This window comes from Nycticebus coucang, chromosome 17, assembly GCF_027406575.1.
Source record: "Nycticebus coucang isolate mNycCou1 chromosome 17, mNycCou1.pri, whole genome shotgun sequence".
NCBI classification, from domain to species: domain Eukaryota; kingdom Metazoa; phylum Chordata; class Mammalia; order Primates; family Lorisidae; genus Nycticebus; species Nycticebus coucang.
Window position 1 is genome coordinate 9,811,738 of NC_069796.1, and position 12,184 is coordinate 9,823,921.

Consider the following 12,184-nt stretch of genomic DNA (forward strand, 5'->3'; position numbering starts at 1 on the left):
ACTCCAGGATCTTTCAGAGTCTTAGGTATGTGGATAGGTGTTAAATAGGTGTTTGAATGAAAAAAATGTGCACACAGCACTATTACTTATGTCAGTTTATAGGTGGTAAGTAGAAGCCTTACTCGAGAATACTGAATCACTACATAATTACAAGATCAGATTTGTATAATGCTAGATGAATAATCTTATTTCATTAAGTCTAAACTGTGCATTTATTATTTTTGTTATTTTATTTTACATTAAAGCCTTTGTGAAATAGATGTCTTCAGTTCATGGCTCTTATAATTGGTATGAGACAGCTGTGAAACATTGCCTGATCTCTTTCTAGGTAGAGAAAAAGCACCAGCATCGAAATGTTTTAAGATTTAATGAAATATAGTACAGTTATTTTGGCCAGTTTTGCCACTATACAATGAGTAATTTGGGACCGTTTGCAAGATATAAAAGACAAACTAAAATCCTTAATGTTGAGCTTGGGAAACATAAGTTGAAATGAGTTAGATTACTTTTGTCACTTAGGAGTGAATTTCCGGGCTAACTCCACAGACAACAGGACTGTGACAACCCTGAGGACAGGGTCATGGTCCTGTTTGTGTCTCTGTCACCAGCAAATAGCCATGACTTTAGGATGTGAAGGTGCTAATTTCAACTCCAACTGATTAATTTCAGTGAGCATTCTCCTGCCTTCGTGGACAGGACAGGGGCGGAATGCTGCCTTCATGGAGTCCTGGTGGGATTATTTGAGAAAGGCTGATGCTGGGTAGATCCTTTGACTTATTACCCTAGGAGACCATAGAACTCTGACGGGTCTGATGTGTTATGACTTCTTTTTTATTTCATTTATCAATTTAAAAAAATAACACTTACCTTATTTATCAACAGGAGTGAAACCTCGGTCTGGCTGGGCTGTCGATCCTTTTGGATATTCACCAACGATGGCTTACCTTCTGAAACTCTCTGGATTTTCTCATATGCTTATCCAGAGAGTTCATTATGCAATTAAAAAACACTTTTCATTGCAGAAATCGCTGGAGTTTTATTGGAGACAGAATTGGGGTATGTAGGGTTTGACAAAAGTTGGAGATCCCCCTTGACCTGCATGTTGCTTCAAAGGCTGTTGGGAAATGTATGAACTCAGGCTGTTGTGGGTTTTATTCAGTGTCAGTCTTAAAAAACCAGGTGGCATAAAAATATTCTTAAAATTATTTATCCTATGTATTTGTGGCAAGATTCTTTTAAGCAATAAGACTGATGCTTACTTATAGAACGTAGTAAACATTTTTTTAATATGGACTTAGTATTTTGCAAATAATGGTTTCCCTTCTATTTTAGAAAGCATATTTTATCACTGAGTTGAAATAGATTAATTCTGATATTCAGGTCATTTATGTTATATTGAGCCAGTGTTCTTTTCTTCTTTCTTATCTCTACATCTTATAGGCATTGCCTTTTAAAACCTAACCCTGTCATCCTTAAACAGTCCTCATATCACTATATCACCTGTTTAACAGTGTATTATGCAGGCACCCAGCTATTCCAAGGACATGCTTCTGGGCAGCTCTTTGTTACGGAAGAACAGGCAAGATTTAGGCATTTTTGCCTGCCCAACCTCCATTGAATTCTTAACACCTTAAGAATTTTTGTTTATTTTTATTTACTAAGTCCTTACTTCGAGCCATGCATTATGTTATATGCTTTATACATACTCTCTCGTTTACTCTTTATAAGGATTCTAGTATTATTCCTTTTTTATGATGAAGAAATGGAGGCTTAAATAGGTTAAGCCATTTGCCAAAAATCATATAGGTTATAGGTACAGAACAGAGATTGGAATATAATTCTCTTCAGTCCCTGAAGGCCAGGCTTCTAACCCTGGGCATTGAGTTCTCAGTAAGATTTCATCTGGAAAAAGAATTTCTTTGTTAAAACAATGTTGGAGGGCGGCGCCTGTGGCTCAGTGAGTAGGGCGCCGACCCCATATGCCAAGGGTGGCGGGTTCAAACCCAGCCCTGGCCAAACTTCAACAGAAAAATAGCCGGGTGTTGTGGCGGGCACCTGTAGTCCCAGCTGCTCGGGAGGCTGAGGCAGGAGAATCGCGTAAGCCCAAGAGTTAGAGGTTGCTGTGAGCCGTGCGACGCCACGGCACTCTACCCGAGGGCGGTACCGTGAGACTCTGTCTCTACAAAAAAAAAAAAAAAAAAAAAAAACAATGTTGGAAAATTACTGTATGACATCATACTTTCTTTTCTGTGTAATCTAGACCCATTAAGTATTTCAGAAAAATAATTTGTAAATCTAGATGGTAAGTTTCTTATATGTATTGCTGCTTTTTCAGTAAGAAAAGCAATTAGCTATACATATTTTTAATTCTGAAAAATTAAACCTGTAGGAAGTGTAAGAATTTGCAAGGGGTTGTATCTTGTGTAGTTTGCTGAAATGCAAAGGAACATGTTAATTTGAAAAATGAAGCATTGGTGATTTAAAGAAGCCATACTTTAAATGATTGTCTACATTTAAATTGCCCATAAATACCAGTCAGTAAGAAATTATTGAGTACTTTTATGTATTTAATACTCTACTAGCAAGAAATATAGAAAACATCCTTTCTTAAAAGAAAATTACAGTAGAATTTAATAAAATGCAGACACAACAAAATGCAGCAGATAAAATTAAATGCACAAATGAGCCGCTAAACAGTAGAGTATAAGGAGAATCAGTGGAGTGTTAAAAATGTCCTTGTCCATAGGAGAAAGAAAAGGAAAGTTGCCATCAGCTCTGGCACTTGGGACAGATGGCCTCCATGCACATAGCAAGCGTTAGTGACCAGCGTCCATGGTGTCACTCTTGTGAATACGAATCAGTGCAACAGCTGACAGCGCTGAAACTATAGAGTTTAATAGTTTTAAAATTTGGAAATTAAGTGGTAATTATTTTAACTAAATGAATAAAACTGGAGAATTTTAGGACTTATCCAGTGAATTTGAACATGTTGCTTTTAAAAAGATGTTTTCAAATTAAGATGAACTTGTTTGTATGTTCCAGTTCTTAATGAAGTAGTTATTCCTTAAAAATGTAAATCGTTCTTTTTTGTTTTCCTTTTATCTTCTTTATTGTAAAAGCAGTACATTGCTGAAGATTGGAAAGCTGTCCGTAAATAAAGGGGGTTATCACAAAGATGATCACTTTTAACTTCTGGTCAAGTCCTCCTGTCCTGCATGGTTGTAGGCTTCTGAGCTCTCCAGGGCAGTGGTATCAACATGTTGATAAAATTGTGGTTTTAATTACACATTAGGAATCATTACACATTAGGAACACTTCTACATTAGGAATCACTGCACATTTTCCTTATCTTTTTTGGTTTAGTTTTTGAAAATTAATTTTTCTTTTTCTGTGCTCCCTTCTTGGTGAAAAATGCCCCCACTGGCTCTTTTTTGGTGAAATGGTGGAGGGACTCTAGAACTCCCCTCTCTGTGTTGCCCTCTAGTCCTCACTGCAAGACCCTCCTGGGACTTTGTCCAGTGTGTTCGTAAGCCCCATCCCGCCTTCTGCCTTTGTTCTTCCAATTCCCTTTTGTACTCCCTTCTTTCCCCACCCAGCCTCTGCAGCTAACGTAATGGTCTTCCTGTGTGGCCAAGGATGGACGTGGCCATGATTTTGTATGAGCTGGTGTGTCTTTTACTTCTGCTCAGTTGTATCCTTTCGGGTCAGCAGATGCTGGTTCCTGGTGGGGCTTTTCTGTCTCTGGCCTAGCTAGATAGAAGAAGCCTGGAGAGGCTGAGATGTGTATCTTCCTTCAGCCCGTGGCATTAAGTACTGCTGGGGTATCTGTTCTAGACGTTAGAGGGACTGTTGATTGGAGCTTATATATGTATAAACCAACAGCATTTTGAATAGTTTGGGGGAAAACAAATTTAATAAAATGCAGGTTGTGTGTTGGCTCTTTATTTCAGATCTGGGATCTGTCACAGATATTTTATGCCACATGATGCCCTTCTACAGCTATGACATCCCTCACACTTGTGGACCTGATCCTAAAATATGCTGCCAGTTTGATTTTAAACGGCTTCCCGGAGGCAGAGTTGGTTGTCCCTGGGGAGTCCCCCCAGAAACAATACATGCTGGAAATGTTCAGAGCAGGTAAGAAAATATGTGTTTCGGAAGAAGACAACATCTCAAATAAGATAGCTACTCAGCTGAGAGTTGCTGCAGGGTTGAACAAATGGGCTTCAGTAGCCAACATGATCCTTCTTTGAGCTATCCATTCAAACCACATCTGAAGCATCTAAAAAAGGCCAGAGCCTTTACTATACCTCTTACGTGTTATAGTTTAATGGAAACCGAACAATGTTAGGCCAATATCCAATGGATAACTTGTAATAAATTATTACTATGTCCTTTGCCTGCATTCTAAAAGCTGTCTATTGTGTTTGATTGATTTCATCTGCTTTCTGTTCCCTATTAAACAAGTTGATAGGAAAAAGCAACCCAACTCCGAAAACACATTTGCTGAAATGGAACACATAAAGAGTGTAATTATCTGTTCCCTTAATGGCAATTTCAGTAATAGTGAGTGCCACCAAGCTCTGAACACATATCGTTCTGATGTTTTTCACATATAGAAAACTTTACTTAGGAATATTTATACTTAAATATACTTAAATAAAAACCAAAGAAATGAATCATTTCTTTAGAAAAAAATTATGTGAATGATGGCAGCATCTTACTGAACCAAGTTACCCATGGTTTCCAGTATTGATGGTTTTAAAGTGTAGTATCTTCACTTAAAAATTAGTGTTGTGTAATAAATAAAAATGAAACACTGTATTGTGATATAAAAACACTAAACTGTGCTAGGAAAATAATGTATCCCTTTAAATAAATTAAGATTTTATGCTATCAAATCAATTTATTTTTAAAAAATTTCACTGAAAAAATGTGAGTACATGAATGGAAGGGGTAATACAGCACACGCCCTGGGTGAAGGACTCAACTGCAACTTGAACTTTGCCTTAGAAATGAAAACAGTGTAACCTAAACATTTATACCCTCATATCAATCTGAAATTTTTTTTAAAAAGAAGTTATATTAAGGAGATATGTCTCTCTTTTGAGTCTTTTTTTATGTGATTTACTAATGAAGCATAATTGCATAAATCAATGTTAATTTATGACAATGAAACAATAAAATATCTATGAAATAAAAAAGATGGAAAGAAGAAGGTGAAATTGGATCTATTTTTTTCTTTTAATTTTTTTAATTTTTACTTTAGAGACAGATTCCAATTCTGTCATCCAGGCTGGAGTGCAGTGGTGCAATCAGAGCTCAATGTAACCACAGACTCCTGGGCTCCGGTGATCTTCCTGCCTCAGCCTTCAGTGTCACTGGGGCTACAGGTGTGCACTACCAGGCCCAGATAATTTTTTTTTTTTTTGTGGAGACGAGGTCTGTTCCAGTGTGATACTCTCACAGTGGAAGACTTGAAGGTGTTTCAACATGGCAGTCTTGCCATGGGGCCCTTCTATCAAAATCCGGCTTTCATAGTTTTTGAAAAACAGCCCAGGATTCCATTTTCTTGGTTCCTACCGCAGTGGGAACCAGTGAGGAACTCTGAACAGCTTGCTTTCTAGCTAGGGTTAGGCTAGGTAGGCACTGGAGAATAAGCCAGTGTATTATGTAGCAGAAGGTATAGAGAAAAGGAGAGGGGGTGAGGGTGGTAGGACCTTTGCCTGTGTCTACTTGGGGAAACAGCTTTTTGTATTTACAGGTAGTTAGTTACATGACTCCTCTCTGCCCAGGTGATCAGGAACGGGGAACATTTTTAAGGTTAGCCAGATGTTTGAGTTGTAGAGTCCCAGTGCATTCATAGGTATTGTGAGCCTCTCTTTCTGTCTTTTTGGTGCTGCTGATCCTACTTGTTTGAGGAACATTATTAGGGGGAAAAAGACATTTTTGTATTTCTTTTGGTGTCTCATCTAACCCTTCAGTGATTGCCCCTCAACATCATGCATTGTGCTCAGGGAGTTCCAGTGATGAACTCCAGGCCCCTGTGGTTTACAGGCACCTCTGCGCACACAGGAGCATGAATCTATGTAATACTTACATAGTTTTTTTGTTTGTTTGTTTGTTTTAAATCTTCTTACATATTTTGAAATCTTCACCGGTCACTTCACATCTGGGTATCACCACCTTTTTGACCTGGTGATGAATGGAGATCAAACACAGGCATTCTAGCTCATTGCTGCCTTTCAGCTTTCTACGTGAAAGACCGTAAAGAAAATGAGATTTAATATAGTATACAGAGGGCACCATCTGATATGTCCAGTTCAGCAAATTCCTCTACATTGCAAATAGAGAAATATCATTCTTCATCAAGTTCTTTTTGGTTGAGTACTATATATGTTAAGTTGGCATTTCTGTTGAATGTCAGATGATTTGATGTTGTGGGGATTTTTTTTTTTTCTTCCTGATTATAGGTAAGTTGACATTTCTTACCTGGTAAAATAAATCAAGAACAATTGTCTTTGCATGTACTCCGGTTGGTCAATTGATTTGTCATGAGTTCACTAAGTATGTGGTGAAAGATAGGTGGTATAGGCTGGTTACCTGGCCTTCCCAGGGTTGATGGTTTCTGAGCAGGAGCATCCGGGTCAGCACAGATGACAAATGTAAAAGGCCTGTCATTAAAGTTTGTGATTTCCTTTCTGTGTATGTGCTTAGGCACATATGCATAAGATCAGGTGGTAGGTCTAGAGCAGCAGTTCCCAACCTGTGGGTCATGACCCTTTTGGACTGTATTAAAGGTTCACAGCATTAGAAAGGTTGAGAACCATTGGTTTAGAGTAACCCTTTTCCCCTCAAGCTGTCTGGGGAAATCTAGTTGAATGTGCAATCATAGTATATTTTTTGCCTGTGGTTTATATATTTGCTTCTTTTTCTTATTTTGGGGGGTCTTTTTTCTGTTTCTGTGTGGTTAATCTCAATCGTTGTGTTTTTTATTGTAAATTATGATCTAAAAGCGTTTGGTAAATGTAGAATGTTAATAAATCAGTAGTAAGGATTAAGGAATGTGCAAATGCTATCTCAGAAGACTAAGCATTATATATTATGGAAGAGCACTGGTTACTTTTTACTTACCACGTTATTAAGTTATTGATAAAATTTCAGATTTGCAAAGCAATTTCAGAGACAATGTAGAAAGACCGTATGAGATTATAATTTTAGTCATTTAGTGAAATGCTTTTTTAAAAAATGCCCCTTTCCATCATTGATGTTTTTTGAGTTACTTTCATACATTTTTATACTGTGAATTGGCATCTCCTTTTGGATAATACTTGAAGTGAGAACATTAAGGAAAAATTTATAATACTTGCCATTTTTTTACTCATGTTTTTGAGTTAATTTATTTTTTATTAAAATTTTATTAAATCATAAACACATAGATCATGTACACGTTAATGCATTTATGGGGTACAATGTGCTGATTTCATACAGAATTAGGAATGCTTACGTTAGTTATTGTGTTAAGACACTTATACTCTATACTAATAGATCTGACATGTGCCCTTGCATTGTGCACATAGGTGTGATCCCTCCATTCACCCTCCCTCGATCTGACCTCTCCTCTATTCCCCCCTCCTCCATCCTCCATCTTGGGCCATAGTTGTGATCTATTCTTCATATGAAAGTGTGAGTGATTGTAAATTGGTTTCATAATAGTACTGAGTACATTGGATATTTTTTCTTCCATTTTTAAGATGTTTTACTAAGTAGGATATGTTCCAGCTCCATCCATGTAAAAGTAAAAGAGGTAAAGTCTCCATCTTTTTTTAAGTCTGCATAATATTCCATGGTATTCATATACCACAATTTGTTAATCCATTCGTGGGTTGATGGGCACTTGGGCTTCTTCCATGACTTGGCTATTATGAATTGAGCTGCAATGAACAATCTGGTACAAATATCTTTGTTGTAAAGTGATTTTTGGTCTTTTGGATATACACCCAGTAGAAGGATTGCAGGATCAAATGGCAGGTCTACTTTTAGATCCCTGAGTATTCTCCATAGTTCTTTCCAAAAGGGACATATTAGCTTGCACTCCCACCAGCAGTATAGAAGTGTTCCCTTTTCTCCACATCCACGCCAACATCTCTGGTCTTGGGATTTTGCGATATGGGCTAATCTTACAGGAGTTAGATGATATCTCAAAGTGGTTTTGATTTGCATTTCTCTGATGATTAAAGATGATGAGCATTTTTTCATGTGTATGTAGGCCATGCACCTATCTTCTTCAGAGAAGCTTCTCATAAAGTCCCTTGCCCACAATGAAATGGGATTACTTCTTCCTTTTTTTATTAATAAGTTTGAGTTCTCTGTGAATTCTGGTTATCAAACCTTTGTCAGAAGCATAACCTGCAAATACCTTCTCCTATTCTGAGGGCTGTCTACTTGCTTTACTTACGGTGTTCTTGGCTGTACAGAAGCTTTTTAGTTTGATCAGATCCCAGTAATGTATGTTGTTTCAATTACCTGGGGGGATCTTCCTCATAAAGTATTCTCTCAGGCCAATTTCTTCAAGTGTTTCTCCTCCACTATCTCTAAGAATCTTTATAGTTTCATGTCTTAATTTTAAATCTTTTATCCAGAGAGAGTCAATTTTTGTTAATAGTGAAAGGTGTGGGTCCAATTTCAGTCTTCTACAAGTCACCAGCCAATTCATCCAGCACCATTTCTTAAATAGGGAATCTTTCCCCTAATTTATGTTTTTGATGGGCTTATCAAAGATAAAATGACGATAAGTGTCTGGTTTCATCTCTTGGTTCTCAATTCTGTTCCATATATCTACCTTTCTATTTTTGTGCCAATACCATGCTGTTTTGATCACTATCAATTTATAGTATAGTTTGAAGTCTGGTAGTATGATTCTTTCTGATTTGTTTTTATTTCTGAGTAATGTCTTGGCTATTGGAGGTTTTTTCCTGGTTCCATATAAAACGAAGTACTATTTTTACCAGATCTTTAAAGTATGACTGACGGTGGTGCTTTGATAGAGATTGCTTTAAATTTGTAAATTGCTTTGGGTAATATGGACATTTTAACAATGTTGATTCTTCCCAGGCAGGAGAATGATATGTTTTTCCATTTGTTAACATCTTCAGCTATTTATTTTCTCAAAGTTTCATAATTCTCTTTATAGAGATCTTTCATGTCCTTTGTTAGGTAAATTCACGAATATATCATCTTCTTTGGCACAATTGTAAAAAGAATAGAGTCCTTGACTATTTTTTAAGCTTGACTATTATTGGTATATATAAAAGTTACTGATTTGTGAGTATTGATTTTGTATCCTGAGATGCTACTGTATTCCTTGATCACTTCTAAGAGTTTTGTGGTTGAGTCCCTGGGGTTTTTCAAGTATAAAATCATATCATCTGCGAAGAGTGAAAGTTTGATCTCCTCTGACTTTATTGGTATGCCCTTGACGGCCTTTTCTTGCCTGATTGTGATGGTTAAGACTTCCATTACAATGCTAAAAAGCAGTGGAGACAATGGGCAACCTTGCCTGGTTCCTGATCTGAGTGGAAATGTTTTCAATTTTACTCCATTCAATATGATATTGGCTGTGGGTTTGCTGTAGATGGCCTCTATCAGTTTAAGAAAAGTCCCTTCTATACCTATTTTCTTAAGTGTTATGATCATGAAAGGATGCTGGATATTGTCAAAAGCTTTTTCTACACTCTAGAGAATCATATGGTCTTTGTTTTTTCATTTGTTTATGTGATGTATTATATTTATAGATTTATGTATATTATTGAACCAACCTTGAGACCCTGGGATAAAACCCACTTGGTCATGGTGTATAATTTGATGTGCTGCTGGATTCTGTTTGCTAGTACCTTATTGAATATTTTTGCATCTGTGTTCATTAAAAATATTGGTCTATAGTTTTCTTGTTGGATCTTTTCCTGGTTTGGGGATCAGGGTGATATTTGCTTCATAGAATGTGTTGGAAAGTATTACTTCTTTTTTGATGTTTTGGAAAAGCTTAAATAATATAGATACTAGTTCCTCTTTAAAGGTTTGGTAGAATTCTGATGTGAAGCCATCTGGTCCCGGACTCTTCTTTTCTGGGAGGTTTCTTATAGTTGATTCTATTTCAGTACTTGATACAGGTCTGTTCAGCATTTCCAATTCTTTCTGATTAAGTCTAGGAAGTTGGTGTGCTTCCAAGTATTGGTCTATTTCTTTCAGATGTTCATATTTCTGAGAATAAAGTTTTTTATAGTATTCATAAAGGATTTTTTGAATTTTTGAGGTGTCTGTTGTTATTTTGCCTTCATCATTTCTGATTGATGATACTATGGACTGTAATTTTCTATTTTTGGTTAGGTTGGCCAAAGGTTTATCAATTTTGTTCAATTTTTCAAAAAACCAACTTTTTGATTCGTTGATCTTTTGAATAATTTTTTTTGTTTTCAATTTCATTTAATTCTGCTCTAACTTTAGTTCTTTTCTTTTGCTGTGTTTGGGGTTGGAATGTTCTTACTTTTCCAGTTGCTTAAGATGTCCCATTAAGTTATTGACTTCCTCTCTTTCTGTTCTCTTGAGGAAGGCTTGCAAAGCTATAAATTTCCCTGTTACGACTGCCTTTGCATTTTCCCACAGGTTCTGATAAATCGTGTCTTCATTATTGTTTTGTTCCAAGAATTTGGAAATTTCCTTTTTAATCTCATCTATGACCCTGCTATCATTTAGCCTAAGGTTATTTAGTTTCCATGTCTTTGTACGAGTATGCAGATACCTGTTATTGTTGAGTTCAACTTTTATTGCATGATGATCCGATAAAATACAAGCAATAATTTCTATACTTTTAAATTTGCTGAGGTTAGACTCGTTACCTAAGATGTGATCAATTTTGGAAAATGTTTCATGAGCTGATAAGAATGTGTATTTAGTTTTTTTAGGATGAAATGTTTTGTAGATGTCTGTTAAATTCAGTTGTTGTATGGTGAAGTTTAAGTCCAAAATTTCTTTCCTTAGTTTCTTATTGGAGGATCTATCCAACACTGCCAAATGGGTGTGAAAATCTTCAACTATTATGGTGTTAGAAGATATTAAATTGCTCATGTCTGTTAGGGTCTCCCTTATAAATTGAGGATCATTCTGGTTGGGCACATAAATGTTAATAATTGACATCTCATCATGTTGAGTGTTTCCCCTAACAAATATGATGTGACCACCCTTGTCTTTCCTTACTTTTGTTGGTTTAAAGCCTAGTGTATCTGCAAATAAAATTGCCACTGCTGTTTTTTTCTGATTTCTGTTTGCCTGGATTACAGATGCCCATTCCTTCACCCTGAGTCTATATTTATCCTTTAAGGTAAGATGAAATTCTTGTATGCAGCAGATATCTGGCCTGAGTTTTTGTATCCAGTCAGCCTACCTGTGCCTCTTAAGAGGACAGTGTAAGGTGTTCACATTAATTGAGAGTATTGATAAGCCTGCTAGTATTTTGGGTGTCAGGTTTTTTGAAAGTCCAGTGGACATTTTGAATCTTTTCACCACTGTGGAAATTGGATTTTGGTCAAGAATTTCAGAGTGAGTTTACTTTGGTGGTACAGCATTGTGCTGGTCATTATGGGGGATGGGTTTGATTATATCCTGAAGAGCTGGTTTGGTTATGGCAAATTTCCTCAATGTGTGTGTATCATTAAAGTATTTAACTTCTTCGTCATACATGAAGCTCAGTTTAGCTAGATATAGGATCCTGGGCTGAAAGTTGTTTTGTTTTAGGAGATTGAAGGTTGATGACTATCTTCTGGCTTGCAAAGTTTCAGCAGAAAAAGATCTGCAGTCATTCTAATATTCTTCCCCTTATAGGTTATGATTTTCGTACATTTGGCTGCTTGCAGGATTTTCTCTTTCATATTAACTTTGGCAAAGTTAATTACAATGTGTCTAGAAGATGTTTTATTTGGGTTGAGTCATGCTGGGGTTCTGAAACCATCTGCTATCTGAATTCAGTATCTCTTGCCATGTTTGGGAAGTTCTCCTCAATTATCTCTTGGAGCAGAGTATCTGTGCCTTTCGGACCATCTTCTTCTCCTTCAGGGATTCCTATGAGGTGAATGTTTGCTCTTTTGGAGTGGTCCCACAGTTCTCTCAGGGAATGATCTGTTTTTGCTCT

The 12,184-nt window shown here is 36.7% G+C and overlaps 1 protein-coding gene across 1 annotated transcript in view; it reads left to right on the forward strand.

Annotated features, from left to right (window-relative positions):
* MAN2A1 (mannosidase alpha class 2A member 1) overlaps nucleotides 1-12,184 on the forward strand; it is a 214,105-nt gene that overhangs the window by 75,505 nt on the left and 126,416 nt on the right. Inside the window, exons 6-7 of the mRNA XM_053565980.1 lie at nucleotides 883-1,056; nucleotides 3,951-4,137. Coding sequence (XP_053421955.1) covers nucleotides 883-1,056; nucleotides 3,951-4,137 — 361 coding nt within the window. The remainder of the gene's footprint in view (nucleotides 1-882; nucleotides 1,057-3,950; nucleotides 4,138-12,184) is intronic.